Here is an 18,676-nt window from a genome sequence, read left to right on the forward strand (position 1 = left end):
AAAAAAAATATTCGGTTTTATGCATTTTAATTATTAATAAAATACCCTATAAACTCTAATTTATTTTGAGTATTAGTTCCTTACAATCTGCTGAAATCGATTATTTTTCAAGAATTGAATAAACTTATATATGAAAATTAAAGAATTAATAAAATAGATTCTAAAAAAAACATTGACATTTCTCTAATCGCAAATATTACAAAAAAAAAATCCAAATGTAATTTAAAATTGGGCAACTCTGACTGGTCCAGTAGTCATAAACATTAAATTATCAATCAATATCTGTGATCTGTCATTTCTTGACTCTTCTAAACGTCAAATGCGGTATCCAAAATTTGACTCTAATATTGATTGTTTTCTAGGTATATATAGCTAAAATTAAATGGTAATATATTTTCTTGATTATAATACATTTTAGTTTGCTTCAAAAATGGGTGATACAGATGATTTTTTCGATGGTGACGGGTTAGTAATGTTATGCATGCTTTTTTTTTATTCCTATTTTACCTCTTGTTTCATTTACAATTAAACCAATTTTTCACTATTTTATTTATAAAGCCTTAAAATAAAGAAGTTGCATATCTTTGATGATATATTTTCTGGCTTAGCAAACTTAATATTCCTTTTTCTGTCATGGTTACTTCTTGCTTAGTATTTATTTGCAAAGACACACACAGAGTGTGTATAAGCTATATTTAATTTATTATTAAAAATATATATATTATTTAATTACGCTTACACATAGTTATATCAATGTTATACTAATATGAACACATAAAATACTCATGTTTACTATTTTTATTTTTAGTTATTTATTATATTCCTTTTTAAAATATAATTTACAAGCATAATCTTGTATATACTTAACATATTTGCTTATTATTTCATTTCATATTATTTTTACTTAAACAAATATACCATCAAATCATAACACTATTTTGGGGAGGATTTTATATCTAATTTGTATATTTAATATTTTTATATTACGTCTAAATGGTGTACCATTACGGTGTTACACTTGCTTATTGACATCCAATAAGCAAGTGTAACACATCTATATTGAATAAAGATTTTTGACATTGGCTATATACATACATGAAAATTTATACATACATTTCCAAATATTAGGAATACTATTATTGATACATGAGTTTAATATGTGGAGTCATGTCGAACAATTAATTCTGATAAAAATGTTTTACATTATTGTGTATATTGGAACCTTTACAGGACAATGGAATCATTACCAACATCACCTGAAGTCACCTACAACTGGGTTGATATAACTACGGATTTTTTTAAAAACATTCAAGGTATTTTCTTTTATAAAGGTTTTTCCACGGGAAAAGTATATGTCTAAGAACTTTTTTAAACAAGTGCTATTGATCATTACAATCCATTAATAAGCAATTGGCACATTTACAAATACTAGCACTACACACTTCTACACTAAAATGATATGTCTCTTATACCTATTGATACTGTTTACACTGATTATTGCCCCTTAAAACTTGAACAATAATACTAAATATTGGTGTTTGGCGGTAGAATATTTAGTGAGTGGGTAGTACCTACTTGCACAAAACCTTACTTAAGTAAACGTAATACCATTAATTATGATTCTAGACCTTCAGTTAGGAGAACTATTGCATGATGGACATCTATTTGGGTTATTCGAGGCGATGTCCGCCATTGAAATGATGGACCCCAAAATGGATGCTGGAATGTTATGTAATAGAGGCAATCCGAAACCCTTAAACTTTCAGCAGGCTGTATTGGTAAGTTTAACATGATTTGATTGTACACGTAAAAATAAAATCGTGACTGGAACACATATATAAAAAAAAAATTGCCTCTATGACTGTTAACTGTTATTCCAATTTATTATTAAAATACTAATTAAAATGACTATATCACCATTGTTCTCTTGCCATCATTAACATGTGTACAGCGTTATAATAGCATATTCTTTATTACACCATTACCTACAATCATATAGTTATATCGAACATAAATTGAAAACAACTATTTCATACTGATATGATTATGTGTATCAACTTGTAAATTTTGTTTTTACTCAATTTAAAACGCATAAAAAGAACATCTATTTTTTTCACGAGATGATGTTGTTCTTATTTTCTTTCAGAGTGGGAAATTAAAAATTGACGACTTAGAACCCAGTGAGATCATAGGAATAATAGATGCAACGGTAGCTTGCATTGTCTCTTGGTTGGAAGGCCACTCGTTAGCACAAACAGTATTTACTAATGTATATTTACACCAGCCTCATTCAATTATTAATAGTCCTTTGAGAGCATACTGCATCGCAGTCTACAAACTCCTGGATTGTATAAGAGATTGTATAACAAAGTAAGGATATTATTATCATTATGCCATTTGTATTTTCTTTGAGCTTTTTAATACCCACCTTATTTGAAACACTTTCAGTTTCTGGACTTGTAAAAATTTTTTGTATTTATTTAAATTATGGCCTAAATCAGTAATGTTGGTGTAAAAGTTGGTGATAGGACTTTTTACAAGTCTATCTGGGCAGTTACACCCTCATATTTTATCTTGAAGGGTGAGTGGGCAAAAACAAATACATGTAAGAGTTTCATCATTTTAGTCTCCAAAGCAACAATGAGAGGGTGGTAAACTTTTGTCAATGGGCAGTTTTAATCACTTTATCAAAACATCTTTAGAGGATACAAATGTCTAATAAAATCAATAATAATAAGAGTAATCTCTTATTATTATAACAATAAAAAGGGACAATTCAGTACATCTAATAAAATCATTTTGTATTATATGATGCTGTCATCAGTACCTAGTTTGTGTACCGATTTATACTATTATATATTAAATATAAGAATGTTAAAAGTGGATTTCAATACTTTACAGGGCACAAGTATTTGAAGAGGAAGACTTTCTCCCGATGGGCTATGGTTATCGTCTAGGTTCAAATCTACAATCAGGAAACCAACATGATGCTAGTTTAGAAGTCAGTGAACAAAAGTGTATATCGATGTTACGTGAACAGGAAGAAGAGCTGAATAAAAAGGCTAGAAGTCAAGAAGATGAGGTACAGTTTTATTTGTTTATTGTAATTTTAATACACGCTACTATGTGTGTTTGAGGTTATACTTTCACACACACAGGGAAACAAATCCTCTCTTATATACTGTTACTTAGTTGACTATTTGGTGTACATAAAAGTAAATAAGAGTTGAAATTGAAGACACTGTCACAGCTATTCTTTCATGGATTAACAATTAGTTTTCTCAAGTACTATAGTTGTCCTTTTTATTAAATAAGGACCTCCATTTAACAAGAATATTTTTTTAATATTAATACCATAATGATTTATATAATTATAGATTAAAAAAAAAATCAAGTTATATTATATTTAAAAAAGTTCTTTGCAAGAAAAGATATTGACTGAGATACTGGTTTTTTTTACCTGATTGTTGCTGAACATACTGTCCATAGACAATGGGCACTGTGAGAAATATTAACTGTTCTTAACATCGCCAATGTGCTGCCAATTTGGGTAATTGAGATAATGTCTCCACTGACTTCCCCTTTAAACTGCCTTTCATAGAGTAACAATTAATTTTCTTATTTATTAATTATTATTTAAAAAACATATGAAAACGGTGATTCTTGCCTCATTCTCTGATTGGGATCCATATGATCTATCCCATTAATTTTATTAATTATTATCTTTTCAGGCTAATAACTTATGGGCTGCGTTAGCGGCTCGAATTCGATTTACGAGAATGTTCTACCAAGCTCTGCTTTTGATAACGAAGAGAGATTCCCAGTCTGGTGCGGATTGTGTTGCTCTATTAAACGGCTGCTCTGAAATGATGAAGGTGATCATAAAGACAGCCAGTAAAGGAACTCAGCCGCTTGAAAACCGTAAGTTATTGTTAAAATTTGATCCACAATCTTTTAGAGAAGATTTCAGAGTATTATGTTTTCATATTGTTATTGTATTTATGTATAGTCCGTTCCAATTAGAAAAGGACAAGAATTTATGTAATATCATTGGTTGATCTGAGCTTGAGTAGTCTATTCACAATGGATTTGTGAAAAATGCAGATTTGATTTGATTTTGGAAGTATATTTGAATTAGATATAGTTAAGTTGAATAGTGTTGTAATATAAATATTATATTATATTAGTCAAGAACCATCAGTAGTAAAAAATATAGATGAGTTATTAGAAAAGCTTGTGGTATACGTAAATCTTAAGTTTAATCAATCTTATATTTTTTTCGTTGGAACAGGCTATAGTGTAAGTCCTATGCAGCACACATACTATATTTGTATTTTTTAGAGATATATCTTGATATAATTTATACATGTAAACATATAATTGTATTTCTCATTTCTAAATCTTTCTCTCGTCCATGTCAAATGAACCGTTTTAAGTAGAATTTTTTATAGTAATTTCATCAATTAGCTCCGTTTCTATGGTCCAGATTTAGAGCAAATATGAACCCATTATAGATTTAATGAAAATCCTGAACACTACAAAAGGGCCATTTATTTATTTATATAATCTTCTATGATATGATAGTTTATGGCAGTGCTTGTGGTCGGCAGACATCCCCAACCCGATGGGCTTCGAGCCGATGATAAACCAGCGCCTGCTGCCGCCCACGTTCCCGCGCTACACGCGCATCAAGCCGCGCCTCGACGCGCTGCAGTACTTCGACGACCTCGTCACGAGACTCCGACACGCCTGGAAGATCAAATCCTGTACTAATTTCCACACCGCCTTGGTTAGTAATGAATAACAAACAACAACAGCCTGTAAATTCCCACTGCTGGGCTAAAGGCCTCCTCTCCCTTTGAGGAGGTTTGGAATATATTCCACCACGCTGTTACATAGGGTTGGTGGCAGAATTTCTATGAAATTTGTCACATGCAGGTTTCCTCACGATGTTTTCCTTCACCGCTGAGCACGAGATGAATTATAAAGACAAATGCACATGAATCAGCTGTGCTTGCCTGGGTTCGAACCCGCAATCATCGATTACGATGCACGCGTTCTAACCACTGGGCCATCTCAACTCAGTAATGAATAGACATTTGAATATATAAAGAACTGGCCCCTATGATTCTTTCTTATAATAAATATTTGTGAGAGCCAGATTTTTATAGCAATATTTGTAAATACAATATTATATTGCTATAAAAATCTGAAAAATCTAAAAAAATTTTTAGTAGAATCCGTCGAATGTATAGAATCTCGGTTATATATATAAACTAGTAGTCGCCCGCGGCTCCGTTCGCATTTTAGGGTGTTAATTGTCAAAATCAAAAATCAAAATAATCTTTATTCAAGTGGGCCTTTACAAGCACTTTTAAATCGTCAATTAACAATTAATTGAAGCTAACACTGGTCGGAAAGTAGAGAAGAACCGGCAAGAAACTCAGTAGTTACTCTTTTTCAACATTTAAAAAATATAAAAGTAATGTCAGTTAATACAATTATTAAAATTAACATATCCTGCGTGGAAGTCAACAGGTAATAATTCCGTTGTTGTCACGTGTTAGGCAAAAAAAGTTAACTTTTTTTTTCTTGGTGTCAAGTTTGCTTCATACCTTATTTCATCAGATTCTGTTCAGCAGTTTGGTCGTGAAAGACCGACAGACATATAAAGTTACTTTCACATTTATAATATTAGTATAGATTGAATACAATATATTTATATGATAAATATTAAGTTTGACCTGTTGTTAATGATGTTGAAAAATGTTATCGAACAACGACCAAGCACATTTATTGTGCATTTGTTAATTAAGCACATTTACAGGTCGATAGCAAAAGCTTACATACACTATGACCCAATATATAATAAGAACTACAATAACACATATAATGATCTCTCCTCGAAGATATTACTTGTAATAATTTGGCTATTTTTAAATCAAATTTGTTAAGTTTCTTAAAAAATAATATAAATTATTGAAACTAAAATTATTAATTATTGTTATTAACACAAAATTAATTTAAAAAAATGCTTACTTTTTATTTAATTTATTATGCATTTAATATGTTCATTTAAATACAAATCAATTTATATTGTTATAAAACTGTTAAATAATTCAATTTCTTCTTAATTATATAATTGATCCAAAGAAAACAATCTTGTGATAATTACTAATGTTTAATATATTTAGTGCATGCTGTGATTACATATAAAAAGAAATACAATTATCAAGTGTGTTCAATTGTTAACTATATAATATTTGTAATATTATTGTCATATGTCAATTTGACGACCACTGTGGTCGAGTGGTGTGTACACCGGTTTTCATGGGTACGCCACTCCGAGGTCCCGGGTTCGATTCCCGGTCGAGTCGATGTAGATTACCATTAGGTTTCTATGTTGTCTTGGGTCTATGTGTTTGTGGTACCGTCGTTACTTCTGATTTTCCATAACACAAGTCCTTCAGCTACTTACATTGGGATCAAAAAAAAAATTGTCATCCTATATAATAAATAAATAAACTAGATCAGGTTGAGTTTACATGACAATCTTATTTTTTCCAGGACTTCTTCATGGAATTCAGCCGTCAACGTGCGTGCATACTGTCTAGATCAGCTCTACAGTTGCTCTACCTGAGTCCGTCTCCAGCAATAACCGCGTCCATGGCTCAGAGTAACGTCAACAGTCCTCAAGGCCGGCAGCGGCCTCAGCATGCGTTCATTGAAATCCTGAGGGAGTCTGTGAAGTCATTTGTAAATCCACCGGCGCTAGCCCTGAAGTCTACTATTGGACCGAATCCTCCAGTAAGTAGATGTATAGCCATTTATATGGTGTGAATTATATAGCCTATTTTTACTCAGTGGCGGATTTACCAATAGGCTAAGTAGGCTGGAGCCAAATTTAGCCCAAATTATCTTGATAAAAAAAAACTTACAGTAATAAAATAAACTTATACATAATTATATGTATACACATAACGTCCATAATCCGTATACTCGTCACTCACATAATGGGTTGCAGAAATAATTTAGTAACTGACAGAAATATCATCTAGTTCATAATCATATTAATAATGGGAAAAAGTCGATGTAATGAGGACGATAGGAAATATATCATACATTTTCATTTTCAGAATACATTGTGATTGTGAACTAAACAAACGTATCGAGTTTTAAAAGTCAGTAGGGCAGCAAAAATCGTATAGCCTACTAGCGGCAAATTTGTAAATCCGCCACTGTTCTTACCCCTAGAAAAATTATAAATGCCTTACGTATTTTAACAACTATATATTGTGCACTACTATGAGTTTATAACTAATATATACTAATGTCTTGTTCACGTGAACAGTCAGTCTCGTGAACAAGACATTCGTAGACAATGTCGAAATATCGAGCTCCACCGAACAAAAATAAAAAACATGGTAAATAACCCGTAATTAATAACTTTAATAATAAAAATAACCATGTTAATTTAAAATCTAATATATACTACAATATTATCACACTTAACTACTTATTCCCACTTTAATTTCTTTCCGAAATTCTTATAACAGCTTTGTCGGCGTTCATAATGCCATTTTAGAGCAAATCCATAGTAAATAACTATATCGCGTTAATTTGAACTCAAATTTTATTTATTTATCTTCCTGTTATAGTTTGAACATAGTATACGTATTAATCTGAATATATTTTATTATTATATAAATCATACAACGTATAATTTTATTAAATTTAAATGTCAGTATTTTTTTTTAAATTTAATTTTTAGGTCAGGTGAGATACAGACTTAAAATTACGACTTTTAATTTTATTATTTCATAATTTATTTTTCCCTAACGCAAGTACAATATTGTAAGCCGCGTGTTCTTAAAAAAAAAAATAGTTATTGAAATAGAGTAAAAAAAAATTATAAATTTTAAATTAGGATTGATAATAAATAAATATAACAGTATATATAATATCTACTACCAATGTTGTTATTCGAATACAGCTTCTAATGTCCAGTACAAGATGAGCTATGTGACACAGATATTATGTTTCGGTATAATGTATCAGCTATCAAATAATGCTCAAAATATACCAGACCAAGTGCATAGTTTATAAAATAATGATAACTAAAGACAGCTTAAAAAAATAAAAAAAAAATTATAAAAATATCTGTACTCCACGGCGGGGAATCGAACCCCGGTCTCCCGCGTGACAGGCGGGGATACTTACCACTATACTACCGAGGATTGTGATATCAGTTGCCAAATTTACATTCAAGTTCATCCATTGACAATTTATTAACGTAACTTTTATTGGCCAAGTGACGTTATAGCAGTTGAAATGTGTACAAATAATATATGTCTGTAATAATTTTTTGTAGGTTATCGAAATAAAACAATGATTATAAAATTTTATATTTTTTATAAACAATCTTCAAACTTATTTGTTTAGCTAATATAAACAAATGTGAGTAGGAGTGGTAGTATATAATATTATTTTAGGTGTTTTACGTATTGGCCTGAGAATAGCATAAAAAGCGTTATTTTGCTTTCTTTAGTATTATTATTAGTTTTTTTTTTTGTAAATAATAGTGTAGTGTCCGATAATATACGTATAGTAAGACACAAATTAGATGTAGCATCGGAAAATGCAATGGATTGAAAATAAAACCGATTACTGCCGGTTTACACAACCAATAGAAATAGCTCCCTATATAGGTCGCTATAGATTCACGCGTCAGAGAAAGCAAGAGCATGTACATTGACGCGTCAAATTGACGAATATATAAGGTCATATGATATTACAAGTTATTACGTTTGTGCAAAGATCATATTCGCGTGAGAAATAAATATTGATAATTTGGGATAGCGTAGGTACTTAATTCGGATGTGATCGGTTTTACGAATTTTGCCGATGCGACATCTAAGTTGTGTCGTACTATACATAATATTATTGGAAATATAATGTCTGAGGGTTTTCGCCTCAGGCTCGCGAGTTCGTGGAGAATTTCCTGGTGCGCTGCGTGCGACCGTTCGCGGTGCTGGTGCAGGTGTGCGGACACAACCGCGCGCGACAGCGGGACAAGCTGGCGCTTCTACTCGACGACTTTGCCGCGCTGCAGGAGGAGGTCGGGCCCCTACCTCACTACCCCTACCTCACTACTACTACTCACCTCACCTCACTCATGCACTACTACTACTACTCACCTTACTTGCTCGATAGTCACATTGCATTTTATAAATGGAATCAGTAGTTTTACTTTGTTTTTGTTCTTATGGAATAGGTTGGCGGACAATATTTATACATATGGTATAATATATGAACCACATAGAACTCGAATTTCTGGCCTTTTAATGACTGACATATAGTGACAGGCTGCAGTCTGGAAGTTGGAAGCGAGCCTTAATCACATTGCTTTTTTAAATGGAATCAGTAGTTTTAATTTGTTTTTGTTCTTATGGAATAGGTTGGCGGACAATATTTATAAATATGGTATGATATATGTACATTTAATCTATCACATAGAGCTCGAATTTCTGGCCTAATAATTTTTTTATGACTGAGATGTAGTGACAGGCTGCAGTCTGAAAGTTGGAAGCGTTGTACGCACTTCCAATTTCCAGACTCCCGACTTACGGAAAGATTTTATGTTGCCATTGGATTATGAGCTGAGTGAGGGAATATAGATTCCGACTGTATTTGCGCTCACACTTGAGCATTTAATGTCTTACGTAGTTGATTCGGTTACAAGGTTTGTAGAGATACATCATCATTTGGATAAATCGCTACTCTACTACCAATGAGCAATTTTTTTTTATGGTATAGGTCGATGGTAAGTGGTCACCATCACCCATAGATAATGACGCTGTAAGAAATATTAACTATTCCTTACATCGTCAATGTGCCACCAACCTTGGGAACTAAGATGTTATGTCCCTTGTGCCTGTAGTTACACTGGCTCAAAACTTTTTTTTACTTTTTTTTATTAATCATGTATACCGTACATAGTTGTCGTTAGGTTAGGAACGAAATTGCTGTTATTATAGCAAGCGCTCTGGGGTAGCTAGTTGGTACTAGTTGGTATTATTATATTATGTTATTTAAAGTAATCTTCATTATCTCAATTTTGTAATTAATATTGTGCTTAGATGTGATAGACACATCGACTTTGAATGAGTTTTAAATATTTTGTAAAAACTTCAATGTCAGAAGTACAGATAGCATAACAATTTACCCGATTTACTGTTTCTCGCAGTTAATATTTCTTAAAGCGTCAGTTGTGTTATTCACTTAACATCGGATGGCTTACTAGCCAGTCCGTCACTTAATGTCAATTGGTCGGTGTGTGGCAGGCGGAAAGCGTGGATGCGCTGGTTAGCGGCGCGGCGGGCTCGGCTCCGCGCGCTTGCTTCGGCACGTGGATCCTGTACCACGTGTTGCGCGTCATGATCGCTTACCTGCTGTCCGGGCTCGAGCTCGAACTGTACAGCGTGCACGAGTACCACTACATATTCTGGTGAGCAAGATCGTACCATAGACAACACCACAGACATTTCCGTACGCTATTGGATACAGACTACATAAATAATAAAATAATTGATTAATTTAACGGATTAAAAAAATATATAAAAATGTTATGTCGTGTTATGTCCAGAACATTAAAAAAGTTTATGTGGTTACATTATTTGAAAGTAGAATAGGTCGACAATCCACTACCTAACAACAATACATAATTGATGACGAATTGGTCGAGTAGTGTGTATACCGGTTTTCATTGGTACGCCACTCCGAGGTCCCGGGTTCGATTCCCGACCGAGTCGATGCAGAAAAAGTCGATTAATTTTCTATGTTGATCAGAGTAATGTATGTGATGTTATCCAATATTTATTTATTTATTTATTTATACTTCATGTATTAGGTGATAATAAATTTTATGACGAGTGTATGACACGTATAATAAGGAACATGCAAATATAATATTTATGGTAAATTTGCTATTAAAATGTTAAAATAATATAAAAGAAGGCCACTGCAAGGTTTATATTTCATATAATTTTGTTTTTTTTTTTTTAACAATAATTACGAATTAAAGTAACGTGAAACGGAACGTATTTCAAAACACTATAGTTTGTTCGCGTTTAGAATGCTGTGAGTTGTCATTGTTTACCGGATTTACTCCGCCCCCTGACCAATCAAATCTTTTATAACAGCAGGGTGAAGGTGTATGCATATTTGTGTTAAAATTCCAACAAATTATATTTGTTTTAAAGACTAAGTATAATCAATTTAAAAAACACACATTAAAGTAAAAAATCGAATCGGGGTGTTTAATCAACAAAATTCTTAACACTAGGTCTATACAATCCTTTGCGAATCTAGTAGCTATAGGTTACATTAATTATTACGTGTATAGCTTGAATAAATTAAATATAAATATATAAAAAAAAACAAAATTTAAATTATAAAAATAAAAATATCAGTTAATAATTAATTAAATGTGAACTTGACTTTGTAATTTGAAAAGATTTGATTGGTCAAAGGGGGCGGAGTCAGACCGGTAAACAATGACAACTCACTGCATTCTTAACGCGAACAGACTATAGTATAGCGTTTAGTGTCGTCACTCCTGTTATGACTACTGATTTGAGGTTATAGTTGTAAAAAATCGATCAACGAAACGAAAATTGGTTGCGTTTTTAGAATTAAAATGGAAGTTGGGTTTGCCAAAGCAGATTCCAAATTCCTCTTTTCAGCTTGAAACCACTTTTATCTCAGGTTTGTGTCAGAAGGAAGTCAAAAATAAATTTATTTGAAAACTTTGTTGAAGTAGATGAATAAATTGGCACAAAATATAGAACAAAGCTTTTTTTTCGGAGTATCGATAGTTCGTTTTAAATTTTTACAAATAAGTATCTCAAAAGTCGAGAAAAAACGCATAAGTATGAAAGTCAGCGAGGACAAGTACGATCAGAGGGCAGTGACAGACAGCAGTGACGTCATACGAAATATAGATATGTTTTCGCGTTAAAATTGACATTTACATTTTGAAACCTCATTTTTTGCTGTAGTGTAGTGTTTTAGATGTTTATTGTACTTGTAGTATATCCTATATGGAGTTCTTTAAAATAGACACAAAAATAAAAATATCGCATCTTCCCTATTGCATAACTACCTCTAAATGACGCTCTTTGATATGTAATTGTTATTGTCGTTCCAAAATAGTAAAGCGTAGGTTTCGATGTTGTGGCGCAGGTACCTATACGAGTTCCTGTACGGCTGGCTGGTGTCGGCGCTGGGCCGCGCCGAGAACCTGTCGGGCGAGCGCAAGGACCCAAAGCGAGTCGCCGCGCGCCGCAAGAAGCGCAGCCGCCCGCACGCGCGCGAGGCGCTCCTGTGCCAGGTCATGCAGAACATGTGCGGCGGGTACTTCAAGGTAACACACACGCACACACACACACACACACACACATACACACGTGCATATTGCGTACTAGCTGGGTACACAGTTATAGTAGGACACAAATTAGATGTAGCATCGGAAAATGCAATGGAATGAAATGAAAACTGATTACTGCCGATTTACACGACCAATAGAAATAGCTCCCTATCGCGCCATTCGACGCTATTCGTCGCTATAGAATCACGCGTCAGAGAAAACAAGTGCATGTAAATCGATGCGTCAAATTGACGAATATATTAGGTCATATGATATTACAAGTTATTACGTTTGTGCAAAGATCATATTCGCACGAGAAATAAATACTGATAATTTGGGAGAGCGTACTCATTTCGGCTGTGATCGGTTTTACGAATTTGCTGATGCGACATCTAAGTTGTGTCGTACTATACGTCCGTCTTTAATTTGAAGTATACACAACCCGGTCACAGTATCTGATTTCACACTGGTACGGTTAGAAAAACAAAAATCACTAGAAATTTATGTTTGAATAATTTTTTCCAATAAATATTAGAAAAAGTAGGCGAAATGCCACAGATATTGTGACCGTATTGTATATACTGTTTTTAATACGCAGAATAAGTACATAGCCTATATATAGTGTAAGTCAAGCCTCTACGATTTCTATTGCCTTTCTCCGCTACTCTTTGGTCAAAGTAAGTAATACTTTACTTACTACTGAAGCGTTTAACTTGTCTGGGAAGTACATCTTTCCTCTTTGTTAACAGTCATTGTTATATTATGGTAATTTTTGGGGATTATTTCACTTAGTATGTACGCTAGAATAATTGCTTGAATTCGACGTTCAATATAATCAATAGTTTACTAAAACTAATAATTTAAATATAAATGAGAATAAATGCACGTGGATTATAATAGGTTAACATTTGTTCTGGGCGTATACTATTATTGTTATTTAAAAAATATAATTTATTGTATCCAAACAATAGTACAAAGGTATTCATTAAGGGAATATTTATCGTCATCAATTCACTTATTTCCAGGTCATTGATTGCTAAGTGCTCTTTTTGTTTCTTTTTTTATCATTCGGAATTATAGTAGATTGGATATTTTTTAATTTTAAAATAAGAACATAAACCCAGGATGTAATTGAGGAGGCGATTGTGTGTTTCGTCGTCTGTACATCATGATGCACAATTGAGCATCATGTTGCACCATTTGTACAACACGTTGCACAATTGAGTTTCATGTTGCACAATTTCTACTGTGACGTCACGAGAGCGATGTAGCGTTGGGAAAGCATGTTGCTGTCAAACGTTTATTATTTTTTTCTATTTCAGCTGGTTCTGTTTGTGTACATCAGAAAGTATTTGAACAAATTATCATCATTCGTCGTGTCTGTATTTTTATTTTTGCGTTGTTATTTATTTCCATACAAACACACACGTACACACAAATACACACATAAACACACACACACACACACACACACACACACACACACACACACACACACACACTAATGCGTCCGCTTAAATTACATGAACACGTGTACACTAAGCGCACCCTTCCTATAAGCGACGTATGAACACTTTGTTGGTCAGTACATCTAAAAAAAGTGTGAGAATAATAAGAATTAATGATAAATTTATTTTATACTTTGTTACCCGTGATTTAAAATTTGGGGCATTCTTATTATATTTATTATTTAGTCATATTATTGGATGAAATTGGCCAGGGTCAATGATGCTTATGGATTAGATTTGATATGAAACCACGTAATCTTCGTGTGAAGCGATGGCAAAAACCATGACGGTCTTTCGTCGCCATATAAACGTTTTTGTGTGTGCGTAACTCGTATACTTATATAGTATAAGCGTTGCTTCACTGTGTGAGTTTGTACTGCGTGCCTATGATAGACTACAATTTACATGAAACGAAAATATTTTTTTAATGTTTTCTTTCATATTTATTTATTACTATTCTTTAATTATATTTTTCAATAGTCTTCTCTGGTCAATGTTTTTTTATGAATTAATTTTTGTGGACTATATTTATTTCCACAGGCTCTAGTCGCTTTTAAGCTGCAAGGCAAGATCCGTCAGCCGCAGTCGGAGTTCGACAACGAGGCTGTTCGCTACAAGCACAGGTTCGCGCCGCTCTCCGTGCTCACGCCGCCGCAGGTCCACTACCACGAGTTCTGCGAAATGACGCAGCCATTGCAGTGAGTTTTATGTGACTTTTGTGCTAACCCGACTGACCACGAGTCAGTTAACCCACTGACAAATATTAGGTCAGCGAAATCAGCATGAGACTTCAATAGAGTCGAGATGGCCCAGTGGTTAGAAACCCAGGCAAGCACCGCTGTTTCATGTGCTTAATTTGTCTTTATAATTCGTCTCGTGCTCAGCGGTGAAGGAAAACATCGTGAGGAAACCTGTATGTGACATTTTTCATAGAAATTCTGCCACATGTGTTTTCCAACCCGCATTGGAACAGCGTGGTGGAATATGTTCCAAACCTTCTCCTCAAAGGGAGAGGAGGTCTTTAGCCCAGCAGTGGAAATTTACAGGCTGATGTTGTTGTTGTTGTTGTTGAAATCAGCATCACGGAGCTGAGAAGGCCTAGTGGTTTCAAATGCAGATAAGCACTACTAAATTTTAATGTGCTTTATTTGTTTTTATAACTCATCTAGTGCACGGCGGTGAAGGAAAACAGGAGGAAAAATCCAGTATGTTTATAATTATAACGAAATTCTGCCAAATGTGGATCCTAAAATGAAATATATTCTCTCTCTCTCTCTCTCTCTCTCTCTCTCTCTTCTCTTGAAAGGGAGATGATGCTCTATTCCAGCTGTAAGCAGGTTACATGCAGTTCATGTTTTCCAAACCCAGGCTGGATTTTCAATGTATTGAACTTGTGTTTATAATTTACCTGCACTTTTGTCCTAAGTAGTAACACAAATGTAAAGTAAAAACCATAAATAATGATAATATATTAAAAGTATTGTTTGTTGATTGTTAGTTCTTGCACCAATATTAAATATTTAATGTGTAATTGTCTATGAATGTTTATTACAGATATGAAAATCCTATAATACTATATGTAGCCGGATGTAAACATTTCCAGCAAGCGAGAACGTTTTTAGAGACAATAACAACGCCGGATCAGGAGGTGCGTATACATGTTTTAATAACAAATCATTTTTTTTTTATGGTATAGGTTGGCGGACGAGCATATGGGCCACCTGATGGTAAGTGGTCACCATCACCCATAGACAATGACGCTGTAAGAAATATTAACTATTCCTTACATCGTCAATGCGCCACCAACCTTGGGAACTAAGATGTTATGTCCCTTGTGCCTGTAGTTACACTGGCTCACTCACCCTTCAAACCGGAACACAACAATACTGAGTACTGTTATTTGGCGGTAGAAATACTGATGAGTGGGTGGTACCTGCCCAGACGGGCTTGTACAAGGCCCTGCCACCAAGTAAAAAAAATAAATTAGTCGCTCTGATTACTGATTGAATCAGCTATATACTAGCCGTTACCCGCTTTTTTGCTCGCGTAGAATATGAATATATTTACAAATTAAATTAAAATGTTACGTTGATGATTGGTATAGAAGTAAGACCTCTTTATTTCCAAAAAAGTAGCCTATGACATTTTTCAGGCTCTAGAGTCTAGACTATTTGTATACGAAATTTCATTTAAATCGGTCCAGTATTTATGGCGTAAAAGCTAGACAGAGAGAGTTACTTTCGCCTTTGTAATATTAGTATAGATTGTAGTTTAGAATAATTTATGATCCTTATCATCAGTCCATTTCAATTTGTTCAATAATTATATATCCTACTAGCTGCGCCAGTGATTTCGTGCAACTTGAATTTAATAAAAAAAGTTTTAGTCTAAGTTACTCCTTATTACATGATCTATCTGCCAGTGAGAGTCCCGTCAAAATCTGTTCAGTCGTTCAAGATATTAGCCGGAACAAATTGAGAGGCAGACGTGTATACATTTTACATTACAAACAGGCACTCTTATATTAATATGTAGGGTTATTAGTTATTCCCCTTACTTCCGTTAGAAGTAATTTAATAAATAAGGATCAGTCCAAATTTTAAAATACGAGACTGAAAACGACATTATTTCAAACTTTGTTTGTTTTTTTTCTCAAAAATGCAAAAATTTCAAAAAGCAATATCCAAATTTAAGTAAATATTTGTTTCACAAGAATGTTATGGAATGACAATTCCATATGGAAGGTTATTACTAGAGCGGCTATAACTTTGAACATTGTATTTGTAATGAACTTTTTGTTTCAGGTGACAGATCTTCTGAAAGTAGCAAAAACTAATTTTGTAGTTTTAAAATTATTGGCCGGCGGCCATAAAAAGGATTCGACGACGCCTCCCGAATTCGACTTCTCTGTGCATAGACATTTTCCTATAATTAAATTAGTGTAATGAATTCTACAAGATTCTACAACATTTTTATATATACGATTTTTATAAAGAGTAACTTCAATTTGAGACGGAAATTTATATTATAATTTTATTATAAAATATGAAATTATTTATGATTATGAAGTTTTAGTTCAGTCACCTAGTAATATATAGTGGAAGGTGTAATTTGTACATACTATTAGTAACGTGTTTAAATAAAGATTGTGGCTTATATGAAATATAATATTGTAAAAACTTATTTGTATTTTATTTTAACATTATCGTTTAATGATTGGTACTTTGGTTTATGATAGGCTTAAAAACAATTGACACTATAAAAATTAACAATTAAATAAAACTTTTTTTAATCTGTGACAATGACATATGAAATATTTATGTATCTGTGCGTTTCGCAAAGTACTTATAATGTAATTTTATTTTTCGTTTTTTTCATTCATTACATAATGCGTTCTAATCCAATTATTTACATACCTCAACTCGATTTAGATGATATTATCATTTAAGACTCGGATTGGTGGGTAATTTTATAGACATATTTAATATGGCATTTTTAACTCTTGGATATATAGATGTTAAATACATACACATTTGTTAGATATTACAACCTCGCATGCACCTCAGAAAACAGCGCAAGACGAGCCGTCCAATTGAATGGACCTGCGACATTTCTCCGCAATAGGCTATTTGACTGGTTTTAAAATCCATTTTATATTATTTAGTAGAGGTTGAGGAAAAATTAAAGTTGATTTTTTTATTTCTAGTGCATATTTGCCGAAAAATATCATATTAAAATAGCACGCGAAAACGCTACTTGGACAAATTGGCGCTGCAATGGGGTTGGTGACGTCACTTGCCTGTATTTTAATCTATGGTACATATAGAAGGCAAGCACGGTTAACAAGCAAGCGACTTCATCGTAAGCCCGACCAATCGGGAGCATTTTGTGTCACGTGACAAATGTTTAAAAAAAATGCATTTCATTTATGTATTTTTGAATAAATGAAGTATTATTTTCTACTTTCGTTGATAAATAACCATTTTTAAAGTCATAATATATACTGATTACAATAATTGACACTTTATTTATTGTCAAATAGCCTATTAGGGGCACAGAGGGTTTCGATTCAGAAAGGTCAACAACGTATATCTTCTTCACTGGCTTTCGTGATAAATTGAAGACCTTAGAAAAAACCCATGACATAATAAAAAAAATAGAGAGTATTTAGTATGAAAAGGAAAATGTAATTCAAATAATCTATATATATATATATATATATATATATATATATATATATATATATATATATATATAGATGTGCACAGATTATTGTCTATTCTTTGTTTCTTTTTTAATTCATAATGTTGAATTTATTGATTAAATATGTTACATAGAATATTAAATAATATTAAAAATCGGCGTATTTCGTTCACGTGATACTCATGCATAAAATTTATAACATTTATTCAAGCCTTTTTTCAATATGTTAAATTTTAACATGCACACGAATCAGCTATAAATCTGCTCTCCGTACTCCTAAATGTATTTATAGACGTCAACGCCGACTCCGCTTACGTAGAATTCGTATTTATTTAATTAAACTTATTAGAAATGACAGCAGCGTCGTATTAACTGAAGCGTTGATTCCATTTCGTTCGTTGCACACTATTTCTAATTCTGTCATCATTATGTAAATGTTTTGAATAACAAAAAAAAATTATGAAATAAAATCTTTGTGGCAGTAACCGAGCATATTCTTGTAATTAAGATTTTTTTTATACATAAGAAAATTCATACG

General features: G+C 32.9%; 1 protein-coding gene and 1 non-coding gene across 3 annotated transcripts; one reads left to right on the forward strand and one right to left on the reverse strand.

Moving 5' to 3' along the window:
* The first annotated feature begins 255 nt into the window (after nt 1-255).
* LOC124530799 (N-alpha-acetyltransferase 35, NatC auxiliary subunit) lies at nt 256-17,118 on the forward strand. 2 transcript variants are annotated; one of them, XM_047105116.1, is made up of 14 exons: nt 256-385; nt 1,231-1,313; nt 1,627-1,778; nt 2,147-2,370; nt 2,902-3,082; nt 3,732-3,921; nt 4,611-4,789; nt 6,568-6,807; nt 8,978-9,118; nt 10,344-10,507; nt 12,244-12,424; nt 14,476-14,633; nt 15,490-15,583; nt 16,740-17,118. In XM_047105116.1, exons 2-14 carry the CDS (start codon nt 1,235-1,237, stop codon nt 16,878-16,880), a joined length of 2,124 nt encoding a protein of 707 aa, XP_046961072.1. In that variant the 5' UTR covers nt 256-385; nt 1,231-1,234; the 3' UTR covers nt 16,881-17,118. The 2 variants fall into 2 exon arrangements, with proteins under 2 accessions (XP_046961072.1, XP_046961065.1); XM_047105109.1 differs by having other exon boundaries at nt 280-465.
* Nucleotides 8,166-8,237, reverse strand: Trnad-guc. Its single transcript has one exon. It is a non-coding gene; the product is annotated as a tRNA-Asp (tRNA).
* Nucleotides 17,119-18,676: the final 1,558 nt, after the last annotated feature.

The sequence above is a fragment of the Vanessa cardui genome, chromosome 1, assembly GCF_905220365.1.
Source record: "Vanessa cardui chromosome 1, ilVanCard2.1, whole genome shotgun sequence".
NCBI classification, from domain to species: Eukaryota; Metazoa; Arthropoda; class Insecta; order Lepidoptera; family Nymphalidae; genus Vanessa; species Vanessa cardui.